At 41.7% G+C, this 16,159-nt stretch overlaps 1 protein-coding gene across 1 annotated transcript in view; it reads right to left on the reverse strand.

Moving 5' to 3' along the window:
* Positions 1 to 16,159, reverse strand: part of MARK3 (MAP/microtubule affinity-regulating kinase 3) — a 107,988-nt gene that overhangs the window by 56,556 nt on the left and 35,273 nt on the right. The window contains exon 4 of the mRNA XM_015565397.1: positions 13,123 to 13,176. Within this exon, the coding sequence (XP_015420883.1) occupies positions 13,123 to 13,176 (54 nt within the window). The remainder of the gene's footprint in view (positions 1 to 13,122; positions 13,177 to 16,159) is intronic.

The raw sequence follows: 16,159 nt of genomic DNA on the forward strand, positions 1-16,159 counted from the left end.
AGAAAAAAAAAAAAAAAACATTTACATGTACATATAGTGTTTTAAAATTAATTTTCAGTATTATTCTTACGAATTGTTTTTGTTTTGTTAATCCTCATCCGAGGATATTTTTTTCCATTGAAAAAAGGGAGGGTGGGACGGGAGAGAGGGAGAAAAGGAGGGAGGGGAAGAGGAAAAAAGAGAGATGGATTTGTTGTTAAGCTTATTTATGCATTCATTGGTTGATTATTTTCTTTTGTTAATCCTCACTTGAGGATATTTTTTCCATTGATTTTTAAGAGAGTGGGTGGGAGGGAAGGAGGAAGGGAAACATTGATGTGAAAGAGGCACATTCATTGCTTGTCTCTCGAATGTGCCCCAACCAGGGTATCAAATCCGCAACCCAGGAACATGCCCTTGACTGGAAATCGAACCTGAAACGCTTCTGTGCATGGGCTGACCACTTAGCTACACTGGTCAGGATCATTGATTGATTCTTGTATGTGCCCTGACTGGGGATCGAACCTGCAACCTTGGTGTATCGGGACAATGCTCTAACCAAATGAGCCACCTGGCCAGGGCCTTGGAAATGCACATGTAACTTTTGACTCCCCAAAAACTTAGCTGTGGGAAGTTGATTCCAAGACCCCTGGCAGATACCCAAATCTACAGAAGTTCAAGTGCCATATATAAAATAGCATAAGTCAGCGCATATAGTCAGCCCTTGGCATCAGTGGACTCCCAAACGTAAATGGAAAACAGTACAAGTGTTTGGAGGGGGGCTGGGGGATCGCGTACAGGCGGACCTGCACAGTCCAAACCTGTATTGTTCAGAAGTCAACTGCAGGAGGAAGTAAGACCTGTCTTCCATGGCATCAGTGTTGAGTACTTATCCAAAGTCACCAAGATCCCCTTTTCTTTGCTGACTTTGCAGAAGCAATCCTTTCAACTTCTCCCACTATTTTATCTACTAATGAATTCATGCTTCCCCTTCCTGTCCTCTTTGTGAGGTCTATCACACTTGGCTAAATACATATTGTTTTCTAATCTTTCTTTTTTAAAATCCTCACCTGAGGATATTTTTTCCCATTGATTTTTTTAGAGAAAGTGGAAGGGAGGGAGGGAAGAAGGGAAGGAGGGGTGAGAAAGACACATGGATCGTTGCCTCCCTCACAAGCCCCAACTGTGGAGCTGGGAATCCTGCAACCCTGTGATCCTTTGGTGTGTGGACCCATGGACACTCTAACCATAAGAAACACAGGCCAGGGTTCTAATTTTTTTTTTTTTAATCCTCACCTGAGGATATGCTTTTATTAATTTTAGAGAGAGAAGGGAGAAAGAGAAACACCGACTGGTTGCCTCCCATAAGCACCCGACTGGGGATCAAACCCACAACCTTTTCGGTGTACGAGATGACACTCCAACCAACTGAGCTACCCATCCAGGGCGTTTTCTATTTTTATTTATAAAAGTAACACATATACACAGTTTTAAAAGGCAAACTACTGCCCGACGGGTGTGCCTCAGTGGTTAAGCATCAACCTATGAACCAGGAGATTACAGTTAGATTCCTGGTCAGGGCACATGCCTGGGTTAGGAGCTCGATCCCCAGGGTGGGGTGTGCAGGAGGCAGCCAATCAAGGAATCTCTCTCCCTCCCTTCCTCTCTGAAATCAATAAAAACATATTTTTTTAAAAATCCCTGATCTTTAAATAATAATAAAAACAGCCCTGGGCAATTTGGCTCAGTGGACAAAGCGTTGGCCTGTAGACTGAAGGGTCCTGGGTTTGATTCTGGTCAAGGACACATGCCCAAGTTGCGGATTAGGTTCCCAGTGGGGGGCGTGCAGCAGGCAGCCGATCAATGATTCTCTCTCATCATTAATGTTTTTATCTCTCCCTCTCTCTCCCTTCCTCTCTGAAATCAATAAAAATATATATTGTTTAAAAAGTGCATGGCAGGCGACCAAACTAATGTAGTATCTCTCTCCACCCCCAATCCTTGTTCACAAGGGCAAGCACTTTCAAAACTTATTTGCGGCCCAGCCGATGTGGCTCGGTGGTTGAGCATCAACCCTTAAACCAGGTCAGGGTTTGATTCCCGGTCAGGGCACATGCCCAGATTTTGGGCTTGATCCCCAGGGGGTGTGTGCAGGAGGCAGCCGATTGATGATTCTCATCATTGATGTTTCTACCTCTCTCCTTCTTCCTCTGAAATCAACAAAAACATACAAAAAATATTAAAACAAAAAATACCAAAACCCAGCAATACTGGAATTTGCTGCCTTACTTCTAAATAGCATGCTTATGGGCTTTTGAATGATTCTTTAGCCCTAGTCCCATGTTATCTACTGACTTCTTCACATGAGCAGTGAAGATCTGGCTCTTAAATCCTGCCCTCCAACTCACATAACCATGCCTCCTTCCTCCTAATAAGTTATATTTGGCTAAATTACTACATTTACATCATATAAATATTATTTATAACCATGCCAGAAATATATTTCCACGTTTTAATTTTTAATGTTATTTTTTGTTTCTTTGGAACTAACAACTGCCTCAGTTATTTTGTTCACTTAAGTTTGCTATGTACCTGTCGCTTTACTAATTCACCCTTAAACTTTGTGGCAGAAGTGTAAATCTCTCCAACAGTCAAGTAACCCTTTTCCCTTGCAGATATTCATACTCTGGAGGCCTTGGTCCTGTTCTCAAGACCCACTGTGCTGGACTTCCTGTTCTGGATCCCATGCTTTGCTCTTTCTTGGTCTCTCTTGCTGTGGTGAAATCTAAACCACCAACAGCTCCTGAGCAAGGGCAAGTAAGAGGTTAATTTTAAGACCTTGCATACTCAGGATGTTTTGATTCTGTCTACATTTGATTGAGACAGTTTGGCTGGGTAAAGAATTCTAAAGTTAGAATTATTTTCTCTCAGGAAATACCCCCACCCAGCTTTAATGAGATATAACTGACATATAATATTGTGTAAGTTTTAGGTTTACAATGTGATAAATTGATACACATATACACACATTATCAAACCTTTACCACAATAAAGTTAACACATCCTTCACCTTACAAATTACAATTTTGTTGTTATTGTTATGGTGAGAAAATATGAATCTACTCTCATAGCAACCTTCAAGCATACAACACAGTAATATTAGCTACTGTCACCATGCTGCACATTAGGTCACCAGAACTTATCCACCTTATAATTGTTTATACCTTTAACCACATTTCGCCCAACCCCCACCCCTGGCAACCACTGTTTCTGTGAGTTTGGTTTTTTAAGATCCCACATATAAAGAAGATATAGTATTTGTCTCTTTCTGACTTAACTTAGAATAATGTCCTTAAGTCCATCCATGTTGTGGCAAATAGCAGGATTTCCCCCTTTTTCTTTTTTTCTGGTTGAATAATATTCCGGTGTGTGTGAGACAGAGGGATTTATGTTTCTAAGTTTAATCTATGTAGAAATTTGGCTCTTCAGTGACTTCCTAAACTAGCACCACGCGCTCCCTCTGCGGTCTCCCTCTTCCTTCCCCTGGTGCATTACCTTTGCCTTTCCCTTTCCTGAGCTCCACGGGCCTTTCTTTTGTAACTTGTTTCCTGAGCCTATGAAGCCCAACTGGCTCATTTTTACTACCTTTGTAACTTTCTAAATAAACTTTCTCTTATAATTTGAGAAAAAAATAGCCCAATGAATCACTGGTACAATTAAAGATAAATTCTAATATTCTCAATTCTCAATTTACTCTTTATATCAAGTTTCTTATTATTTCCTGCCAAAGAGAAAATAAGTCTGGCAATAAATGAAAAAAGTTTCCCTGAAGGCAGGAGCAGCACCAAAGCTGGGTTTTCTTCCATTTCTATTACTGCTTTTGAAATCTGACAATGAAGAAATATACATCCATTATTTATTTATTTATTTATTTTTTCCTAGCTGGTTTGGCTCAGTGGATGGAGCATTGGCCTGCAGATTGAAGAGTCTCGGGTTCGATTCCAGTCAAGGGGACATGCTTGGATTGCGGGCTCAATCCCCAGTGTGGGGCGTGAAGGAGGCAGCCAATGATTCTCTCTCATCATTGATGTTCCTATCTCTCTCTCCCTCTCCCTTCCTCTCTGAAATCAATAAAAATACATATTTAAAAAAAAGAAATATACATCTATTTTTAGTCTCAATACATCAAATATGCATAATCAAGAAGGACTTGTCTTCAATTTCACTTACCACACTCTGTTTCTATCAGTGTACCAGATCCATCACACTGATCCCAACACAGATGCCAGATTGTCAATAATATTCAGGACTAATAACCACTTTTCTTAATGGCCCGAATTGTTAGCCTGCTACAAGTCAACATGAAAAGAGTAAGGTATTAAGACAGGAAAAGATGAATAGACTTGCTCAATGAAAATGACTTGTGCTTCACCTGATGGGGAAGGGGAAGCAAAGAAGTGAAGCTACTGGGTAAGGAGTCATTCCCAGGAGAGTCGGAGAGAGGAGGAAACAGTCATCAGTGGCAGCAGTCTAAGACTTAGGACACTGGGGGAGGTTAGCTTTAGGAAGGGAAGGGAAATGACTAACTTTGAGGGGAACCAAAGAAATTCTAGGCGCCATTCTCACCTGGGCTGTGCATTGGGGATCCCTCAGACTCATCCTGGAGCCATCAAGCCAGGACCTCTGGGGATTTAGGGGGGTAGGGTGGGGATGGATTTTGAAGGAAACATTTTTTAAATATTATATAGTAAATTTATTTATTTTTAACGGGATTTACTGGGGTGACGTTAATAAAATTATATAAATTTCAAGTATACAATTCTATACTACATCCTCTGCCTATTGTATTATGTGTTCACCACCCCAAGTTGTTTTTGGTTTTTGAAATTCCATGATGATTCTAATGCACAACTAGGCGGAAATGACTGGTTTAAGGAGCCTGAAGCAAAGTGCCCCACATAAGCCAGCGGTGGTAGCAGCACAAGTAGTTCCATCGTGGGCCACATGAAAAGCATGGGCTGGTCCTCTGCCTCCAAATTACTCAGCTCCCTGATCTGACCCAAAACTCAGATGCCCTGAGATGCCAAATAGGCCGCACGGCTACAGAACCCTAAGCACTGACAGTGGCTCCAAAACAAACACCGGCTTTAAAAAGAAAAAAGCCTGAGTGGGTGTAAGCAGGATTTCTCCGCAAAAGAAACCAAAACCCTGATAAAAATAATCTAGTCCTGGCTGGTTTTCTCAATGGTTAGAGTGTTGACTCAAGGACCAAAGGATTGGAAGGTTCGATTCCTGGTCAAGAGCACGGTTCAATCCCTGGCCCTGGTTGGGGCTCATACAGAGTCAATAATGCTTCAATAATCATTTGGCAACCTACTGTATATTTAGCATACATTTGAAATTAATGTTCATTCTTTTTTTGTCCTTAATAATTTTGATTAAAATTTTTAAAACATGGGGATTTCCCTTCCTCTCTTACTGAAAGTCTAGATTGCAGAGTGGTGCTTGCACTTTACTCAAAAAATGCTTTACTACTGGGCCAGCAGGATCAACTAAAGGGTGTGTTCTCCACTAAAGGGCCTGGTCAGAGAGTTTAACTTGATGAATTTCCTTGTCCAATTTATACAGCATTGAACTAGAAGTGATAGCTAATACAAAGACTCATTATTTTAAAAACACCCCAATAGACTGGAATTATGGTAGAAAACCAGTATTAACACAAATCAAATAAATTCAGGTAAGAAAAAAAAATCAACAATACGCATGAAATAAATGCTGAAGGCAATTATTCCTGGGGCTGGCCCAAGAAGCGAAGTATTTACTCAGGAGACTGAACCAAGACCCAAAATAAGCTTGCTATGTTTGCAGTAGTAGATTTAACCTCTATACGTTTCTAAAAGACAGATCGATGCTAGAGCAAATGAAAAGAAAAAAAGCTAATCAATGGAGCACCTGACATTGGAAAAGATGGCATAGTAAGGAACGGCCTGCATTCCTAATGTGTTTAAAGCTGGCTAACTAACCAGCTACCGTAATATACATTTAAAAAATCAATTATTTCATTACATGTTACAAATTTGTTTTTAATTAAATGGTTGCAGTTTAAGAAACCACTTGATTACTGCAGTGTTGACACAAGGATTCACCGTGTCAGTCCTACAGTAAAGTCATCGTGTCACAGTATGTTGACATTTGAGTTTCTGCCACCAACACTGAACAACAAAATCTCAGTCATATGAACCCAGAGGAAGGCTAGGGAATCACTAGACAATTTTACTCTACAGGTGGATGTTCCTTACAAGGGCTGAGGCATTCAAGGCTCCTGGCCTGGCCGACATAACCTCCAGCTCACAGTCCTCTTGTTCAGGGTCCCATACTGCTTTGCATAACCCCCCAGGCCTGCGTAGCCCCCACTGCCTCTGCTGCTCAGCCTACGTGTGCACCAACACTGAGAACGCCAGTGTCAACACTGCAGTGACAGCTGCAAAGGTCTTTCCATTCTTTGTTACTTGGTGGAAATATTTATATCCTTCAAGGCGGAGGTAAAACTTACTGCAAACCACGTGGGTTCAGAGTCAGCAGTCCTATGTATCTTTTCATCTCACTGCTGGTATTGTATCTTTTACCATCCTTTGCAATAAGTCAGTAACCTAGTGGGTAACCAGGATTTCTTGAGTTCTGTGAGCCCAGAAGGGATCGTTGGAACCAACAATTCGTAGTTGGTCAGTAGAAGCACAGGCATCTGAGGTGGAGGGCAGTGTTATGGGACTGAACCCTTTACCTGCCAAATCTGATTCTGCCTACGGGTAGATCGGGTCAGAATTGAGTTGAATTATCAGACACCCTGGCTGGCATTGGAAAATTGCTTGTTGGTGCGGGGAGGCCTCCACACACATGCTGGTACTGGGTCTGGGGACCCTTGCCAGATGTCAATTCCATGAAAGCAAAAACTTCCATTTGGTTCAATGTTGTAGCCACAGTGCCTAGAACAGTGCCTGGCATATAGCAGGTGTTTAATAATAAGTGTTTGTTAATTAATGAGTGCATAAATAAACACACCTGCATAAAAGCATGGCTCATGCGATTTTTGGAAGGGGAGGTACAAGGTCTTTGGGGTACAAGGTCTGCTTCTCTCTTTTTAAATTGAATTTACTGAAATGACGCTGGTTAACAAAATTATACAGGTTTCAGGTGCACAATTCCACAACACATCACCTGTACACTGTATTATGTGTTCACCACCTCAAATCAAGTCTCTTTCCATTACCATTTAACACTCCTATATCTCCCTCCCTCTCAAACCCCGCCCCCTTTTCTTCTCCCCCTCCCCCAGGCCTACTTCTCTTAAGTACCTGAAATATTCCTCCAAACTTGAAACTTTTAACTACTTTATTTAAAAAAAAAATTTATTTCAGAGAGGAAGGGAGAGGGAGATATAGAAACATCAATGATGACAGAGAATCATTTATCGGCTGCCTCCTGCTGGGAATAAAACACGCAACCTGGGCATGTGCCCTGACCGGGAACCGAACTGTGACCTCCTGGTTCATAGGTCGACACTGAACCACTGAGCCACACCAGGTGGGTGGGCTTAACTACCTTCTTTATAGCTACTACGAAGGAAAACCTCAGGTTAGTTCCTATCCAAGATTTTATAAACCCTGAATGAGGGCAATTTAGTTACAGTAAGGTGGCACAATAGGATGAAAAGAGCTCATGTTTCAGTCAGACCAATATCTGCATCTTTGTTCCATCACTTACTGACCGGAGAGCTGGACTACACCCACTTTTCAGGCTGTCTCCTCACTGGAAAGCAGCACGGTAATAATACTGAAGAAACAGAGTATGAAGAAGAAAAAATACCTATCAGACCAGCTACTGTGAAAAAGTTTAAGGCCTATATGTGTAAGAGCATGGGAGGCACAGGCTCTAGTATTAATGACAATGAATTCCTATGCATTCATATACAATAGTGATGCCAGGATACTGCTTAGCACAAGTGCTCTATGGTCTGAACTGTGGCAAACATGTTTCATTTAGAATTCATCAAAGCTTGACTCAATGTCAACTATACCTATCAAAGAATGACTGCCGGGTACCCATCACTTACCAGTTAGGGGACTTTGGGCAGGTTAGTTTATCTCCCTGGCATCTATTTCCTGAATAATAGAACTTTGCAACCTCATGAAACTGGAAAGATCAAATGAATACAAAGAATGTATTTTGTTCCCCACAAATTCACATGCTAAAACCCTAACCCACAAGGTGATGGTATTTGGAGATGGGCCATTTGGGAATTGAGTAGGTTTAGATGAGACCATGAGGATAGGCCCGCATGATGGGCTCAGTGGCCTTATAGCAGAGATACCAGAGTATGCTCGCATGCACTGGTGCTGTGCACCCCCAGCCCTAGACATGGTGGGAAGGCTGCAACAGAAAGAGAACTCTCACCAGAACCCAACCATGTTGGCATCCTGGTCTGGGACTTCTCAGCCTCTACAACTGTGCAAAATAAACGAATGTCTGTTGTTTAAGCCAGCTAGTCTATGGTATTTTGTTATAGCAGCTTGGGCAAACTAATACAAGTTAATATGGGTAATACACTTAGAACAGTGTTCAGTATATAATAAATACTCAAATATTAGCAGATACCAGAAGTAGTCTACAGCAATCATGTCCCACAAAAGAGACCTGGCTAGAATCTACCACTCAATTTTAAGCTTTACTTATTTCCCGTGAGGGGAAAACTGTAAACAAAAACATCTCCCATTCCCCAAAACGAAGACAACAAAAACCTAATTGTCAGCAGGATGCACAATAATGGCAAACAGTCCTTATCCTGTGCCACGTACTACCCTCAGCTCTTCCAAGGGGTTTTGAATGTTAATTTATTTAATTCTCACTACGGCTCTATGAGGTACTTTATTATTCCCATCTGACAAATGAAAAAACTAAGACCCAGGGAGGTTAAGTGACTTGTCACAGCAAGGCCAGGCTGAAGCCTGGTGTGAATCCATTCAGCATGGCTTCACTGTGTTCCTAACCATACTTATGCTCCCTTCTCTTCATGTTAACAACGGTCCACTCCAAGACGGAAAGGAATGTTCATAACATTAGATGGATTACACTTAGCATACTGGCATGTCTTAATAAAGTCTAGTATTTTTAAAAAGGTAAGCTACACTTTAAAAAAAATGAGCCCTTACTTATTCTTAATGATAGATTCAGATTTAATAAGGACCAGACCCAGCAAGATTACCTGCACATAACCAAATCAAAGCTAAAAGTGACTCTGCAAAACCAGGAAGGAGACTTTTTATTATTCATGCTGTTTCAAAACCATCATATGTATACAAAATTATAGAGATCTTTAAAGGTTGCCCTAAAAGACAGTGTTAAGGGGAAAATTTTCCAGTGGAGAAAAATATATCTCTTACTAGAATCTCATACTTATTAAATCAATGTGTCAGCCTGAATATTGTGAATACTTTGCAACTGACACGATTTTAACACCTGTGTTCAAAAGCTGCCTTAATAAGCCAGTCCACATTTTTGGGTCAGCAGGATAAAAAAATTACATATTGTTGATGGCAGTGTTCCTTAAAGTGACTGCTAGCTTCTAAGGCTGTGCTCCATGCATCAGGGCTTAAAAGCACAATATAAAGAGAGCTGTTGCCGAAACCGGTTTGGCTCAGTGGATAGAGCATCGGCCTGCGGACTGAAAGGTCCCAGGTTCGATTCCGGTCAGGGGCAAGTACCTTGGTTGTGGGCACATCCCAGTAGGGGGTGTGCAGGAGGCAGCTGATCGATGTTTCTCTCTCATCGATGTTTCTATCTCTCACTCCCTTCCTTTCTGTAAAAAAATCAATAAAAAAAATAAAAAAGAGAGAGCTGTTCTTGATGTGTGATTGGTACTGAGGAAGAATAAAGGCTGAAAGAACTACTATTAAAAGGCCAAAGAGCCCAGCCAGCGTGGCTCAGTGGCTGAGCATCAAGCTATGAACCAGGTCACAGTTTGATTCCTGATCAGGGCACATGCCCGGGTTTGGGCTCGATCCCCAGTGTGGGGTGTGCAGGAGGCAGCCGATCAATGATTCTCTCTCATTACTGATGTTTCTTTCTCTCTCCCTCTCCCTTCCTCTCTGAAATCAGTAAAAACATATTTTTTAAGAAAGGCCAAAGATGTGCCCTGGCCAATGTGGTTCTGTTGGTTGGAGCACTGACCCACGCACTTAATGGTCTTGGATTCGATTCCTAGTCAGGGCACATCCCTGGGGTTTGGTCCCCAGTTGGGGCACATACGAGAGGCAACCATTCGATGTGTCTCTCTCATGCTGTGCCTGTCTGTCTGTCTGTCTGTCTGTCTCTCTCAAATCAATAAACACACCCTAGGGTGAGAATTTAAAAAAAGGCGGGGGGGGGGTCAAATATGCCAGGTCCACTCCACCCTACTATTTTCCCATGGAAAATGAACTCAGTGAAGAATTTGAAAGAAATATAGAATGCTTCTAATTTATAAGAAAAGAATACAAACTTATACACACGATTTAAAACAATGCCCACCCAGCCGGCGTGGCTTAGTGGTTGAACGTTGACCTATGATCCAAGAGGTCATGGTTTGATTCCTGGTCAGGGCACATGCTTGGGCTGCAGGATCAGTTCCCAGTGTGGGATGCGCAGGAGGCAGCTGATCAATGAGTCTCTCTCATCATTGATGTTTCCATCTTTCCCTCTCTGAAATAAATTTAAAAATGTTTATAAATAAATAAAACACTGCCCTATAAACTGAAAACATTACACTTACCAATTTATCTAACTTGGACCGATAAGTCTTTTGTGAATGGCTCATACTTGAACTACATGACAATCTCAAAGTCTTATGTGCCAAAATTAATGGTGATGCAAATCTGCATAATCACACTATCAGGCTAACCAGGCAACTTATCATGTACTAAACTGATAATGATAGGACAAACAGTAATTTTAATAATAATAATAATAATAAAAGTATAGCAATTAAAACCTATAGCCAAGAATAATGAAAAAAGCAAGCGACAAAGAAGGAAAATTATAAGCAGCTCAAGAAAGTATTATGATAAAATTCTCCCCTAGAGCCCTGGCCAGTGTGGCTCAGGGGGTTTAGTGTCATCCGGTACACCAAGAGGTCACTGGTTCAATTCCCAGGGCACATGCCTGGGTTTAGGGCTCGATCCCCAGTGGGGGGTGGGCCAAAGGCAACCAGTTGATGTTTCTCCCTCTCTCCCTTTCCCTTCCTTTCTAAAAAACAATAAAAACGTATTTTAAATTCTCAATAGAAAACTCCAGTTACCTACAAGGACAGTGGGAGATTTGTAACATCATTTGAATTCTGAACACGAATACTCAGTAAACTTGTTTATATGCTTTAGTTTTAGTTAGTACCAAAAGTCCTTAGCTATATAAAGAAATAAAAGTTTAAGGACATAAATACAATTTCATCTTCAGAACAAAGGACTGGAATTTTTGAATCTGTTCCAGGGCCACCTTGAGAATCCTTAAGACCCACTATGCCTTTCAGAACCACGTGTTTAAATACCATTTTTAGTGCAAGGTAAAGTCTACCTCCCTCCCCACCCCACACATGAACAAGGCTTAGAAATTCTCATGACATAACTGGGAAATAACCATGAGGAACACGTTAGGAGCGTGCACAGAGCATTATACTTACAGTATCTTAAATGTGCAATGCTTTGCCATTTACAAAGCTTTTATAATACCCATTATTTCATTAATAATCCATCCTGAGAGGATGAAATTATCTCCATTTTAAAGATAAGAAGGCTGAGGTCCAGAAAATTAAGTGACCTGCTCATGGTTAAGTTACATATTTGGCTGTCACAGCCAAGAGTAAAATTCAGGACTTCTTGTCTAGTGCAATGTCTCTGTATCACCCACCTCCCTAGGCCAAATCTAGAAATCAAATGCAATATATAAAAAGCCTTTTAAAAACGAAAAATAGCCCTGGCCAGTTTGACTCAGTGGAGAGAGCATTGGCCTGCGAACTGAAGGGTCCTGGGTTCGACTCTGGTCAAGGGCAGATGCCTGGGTTGTGGGCTCCATCCCCAGTGGGGGACTTGCGGGAGGCGGCCAATCCATGATTCTCTCTCATCATGGATGTTTCTATCTCTCTCTCCCTCTTCCTTCCTCTCTGAAATCAATTAAAACAAAAAACAAAAACCAATAAAAATACTAGATCTCATTATAAAGATTATCAATCATTTGCAGAATGCACCAGTGAAATGCCTATGCCCAGGTCCTACAAGAACGATTCAATTTCTCCTGTGGGCCAGTCATCAGGGCTTTGAAGAGACCCAGATGAGTATAACGTGCACCAGGCTGAGAACTCCTGGGTTACTAGGTGACACAAATGGCAACAGTGTATTACAGACATGTTTTTCCAACTACCATTCAGTATTCCTTTTATATGAATTAATCCACACTCCTTTATTTGACCTCGTGTGAGTTTAATAAAGCCAAAATGCTGACTTTGAAGATCTATGTATTAGTTACACAGTGTATAATGCTGACTAAATATGAATTATATGAAAATATGTGGTTCTGTATTATTTTTAAAAACTCTATTCTAATCATTATTTAGAACATTCAATTTAAAAGTACAGCCTTCAGCCGAGACCGGTTTGGCTCAGTGGATAGAGCGTAGGCCTGCGGACTGAAAGGTCCCAGGTTCGATTCCGGTCAAGGGCATGTACCTGGGTTGCCGGCACATCCCCAGTGGGAGATGTGCAGGAGGCGGCTGATCGATGTTTCTCTCTCATCCATGTTTCTGACTCTCTGTCTCTCTCCCTTCCTCTCTGTAAAAAATCAATAAAAATATATTTAAAAAAATAAAAATAAATAAAAGTATAGCCTTCAGTTTGCTACTAAGAACACTGAAAAGCATTATCTTCAACTGAAGGAAAAAAATCCAATTAATACTACATTTATACAATGCTACATTTAAGTTGCATTCTTTTGAGGAATACAAAGCTTTACTGTACTAAAACACAGTAAGTAAAATACCAGTAGAGGTATTTAAGAGGCAAATTAGATGGCAATAAGCACTGAAAATCATTTAAAAAGTACTGGATACTGGACCAATCTTACCTTTTGTAGACTTGTTGGATTCAACTGAGTTTTGTCAATTATTTTTATTGCAACCTAGAAAAAAATAAATTAATAAAATTTATGGGTTTTAAGAAGTTGGTACTTACAGACTGTAATAATTTTATAAGTGCCCAGACATGTAGTAATGTTAAAAAGCAAGTAAACAAACCTCAAAACCTAGTTTAGCATTGTAATAATATTTTTTATAAATATCTTAAAATTGAAAACAGGGACTTTATGCAAATAAGGGTACTATTATAACAGTTTAAATGAAGACATCTATAGACAAGGAAAAAAGATCTCACAAACCAAAAATTAACAAGAGAGATTACACAATGAAAACACTTCTCAAAATGTACGGCAATGCGGAAAATCTATTCACTATTTACTAACATTATAGTTATATCGGACTCTGCGATGCAAGGGCAGGAACCACAGCTTTTATAGGTTTATACAGCCCAGAATGCCTTGCACACAGTGGGAACTGAGTAAATATATGAACAAACAGGTTGCTGTTGAATATGAAAACTTAACAAAAATTTTTAAACTATTTTATTAATTGATTTGACAGTGAGAAAGATCAACTTGCTGTTCCATTTATTTATGCATTCTTTGGCTGATTCCTGTTATGTGCCCTGACTGGAGACTGAACCTGAAACCTTGGTGCATTAGGAGGACACTCTAACCAACTGAGCTACCCTGTCAGGGCAAAACATTTTATTAAAAAGATAGAAAATATATGCACCCCTATATTCACTGCCGCACTATTTACAATAGCCAGAATATGGAAGTAACTTAGATGTCCATCAACAGATGAATGGATAAAGAAGATGTGATTACACACATGCACACACGTGCATGCGCACACACAGGGACTGGAATATTACTCAGAAATAAAAAAGAATGAAATTTGCAACAGCATGGATAGGATCTGGAGGGTATTATGCTAAGTGGAAATGAGTCAAACGGAGAAAGACAAATACTGCATGATTTCACTCATATGTGGAGCTAAAAAAAAATCAAATCAAGTGAATAAACAAAACCCGACTCATAAAAACAAAAAACAAACTGATGGTTGCTGGGGTAGGTGGATAGGAAGTGAAGGGATGGGTGAAAAAAGTTAAGAGGAATACAGGCAATAATAGGGAGATCACTGCACAGTGGAAAATGGTTACTAGACTTAGTGTGCTAATCACATGGGAAGGTAATGTGGAACCACTATGTCAGTGGTTCTCAACCTTCTGGCCCTTTAAATATAGTCCCTCATGTTGTGACCTAACCACAAAATTATTTTCGTTGCTACTTCATAACTGTAATGTTGCTATTGTTAAGAATCTGTCATGTAAATATCTGATATGCAGGATGGTCTTATGCAACCCCTGTGAAAGGGTCGTTTGACCGCCAAAGAGGTCGTGACCCACAGGTTGAGAACCACTGCACTATGTTGTACACCTGAAGCTAATACTGATGCCAACTATAGTTTTTTTTGTGTGTGTGTGTGTGTTTTAAATAGAAAAGCCCTTTAGGCAGTTAAAGAAGGAAAAGAGACTACGTAGTTCCAGACCAATCTGCAGACTAACCAAATGAAACAAACAAAGGTAAGAAATGGGTCAAAAGGGATGCGTACACCTCAGGCAGTCTAAAAACAAGACACCAAGACAGACAGACAGACAGACAGACAGACACACACACACACACACACACACACCAACTATATCTTCTAGTTACTATGCATCTCTTATCTTAAACTAGAGGCCTGGTGTACAGATTCATTGGTGCACTGCTGGGGTCCCTCAGCCTGGCCTACAGGGATTAGGCCAAATCTGATCTCTGGGTCTGGGGTGTGGGTGAAGCAGATTCGGGGCCAACAGTGCCCCAGCAGCAACCTAACCCAGGGCTGATTCCACGAGGAATCAGGCTCCCTCCTCTATTGGTCAGAGCATGTGCCCCCTAGTGGTCACCGCTTATCATAGCTACTGGATGAATGGTCGAACAGTCGCTTAAGCTTTTATATCTATACTAGAGGCCCAGTGCAAGAAATCCAGGCATGGGTAGGGTCCCTAGGCCTGGCTGGAAATCAGGGCCCATCGGGGATTTTCGGCTGCCAGCCGGGGCCCTTCCTTCCCCTGGCTGCTGACTACCGGCCAGGGCCTTCCTTCATTCCGCACCACTCCCTGGTGGTCAGCGCACGTCATAGCGAGTGGTCGAACTCTCGAGGGAACAATTTGCATATTAGCCTTTTATTATATAGAAGGATATATAAAAGACTAAGTGACTGTCAACTGGTCACTATGATGTGCACTGACCACAAGGGGATAGATGCTGACTGCAGGAGCTGCCCCCTAGTGGTCAGTGCACTCCCACAGCCAACCTCTCACAGCCAGCCAACCTTCTGCAGTCCCTCCCCTGCGTCAGCTGGCCCCGATCAGCCTCAATTGAGAATGGGCAAGACGGCCCCAATTGCCCCAATCACCAGCCAGGGCAAGGGGCACCACCCATGCACAAATTTGTGCACCAGGCCTCTAGTATATAGATAACTGACTAAGTACACCTATACCAGCATCCTCATCTGGTCAGTTTGTCATTTCTTTTATAAAGTGACTAGAGGCCCAGTGCACGAATTCGTTTACCAGTGGGGTCCCTCGGCCTGGCCTGCAGGATCAGGCCAAAACCAGCTCTCCAACATCCCCCGAGGGGTCCTGGATGGCGAGAGGGTGCAGGCCAGGCCAAGGGACCCCACCGGCGCACGATCAGGGCCGGGGAGGGACACAGGAGGTTGGCCAGCCAGGGAGGGACTGCGGGAGGGCTCCAGGGTGTGCCCAGCCTGTCTCAGTCCCAATCGGCTGGATCCCAGCAGCAAGGTAACCTACCAGTCAGAGTGTCTGACTCCTGGTGGTCAGTGCACATCATAGTGAGCGGTTGAACAGCCTTAGTATATCATTAGCACATTATGCTTGTATTGGTTGAACAGACAATCGGACGACTGGACACTTAGCACGTTAGGCTTTTATTATATAGGATTTCTAGAAACTATGGG

This window comes from Myotis davidii, unplaced genomic scaffold (assembly GCF_000327345.1).
Source record: "Myotis davidii unplaced genomic scaffold, ASM32734v1 scaffold480, whole genome shotgun sequence".
Taxonomy (NCBI): domain Eukaryota; kingdom Metazoa; phylum Chordata; class Mammalia; order Chiroptera; family Vespertilionidae; genus Myotis; species Myotis davidii.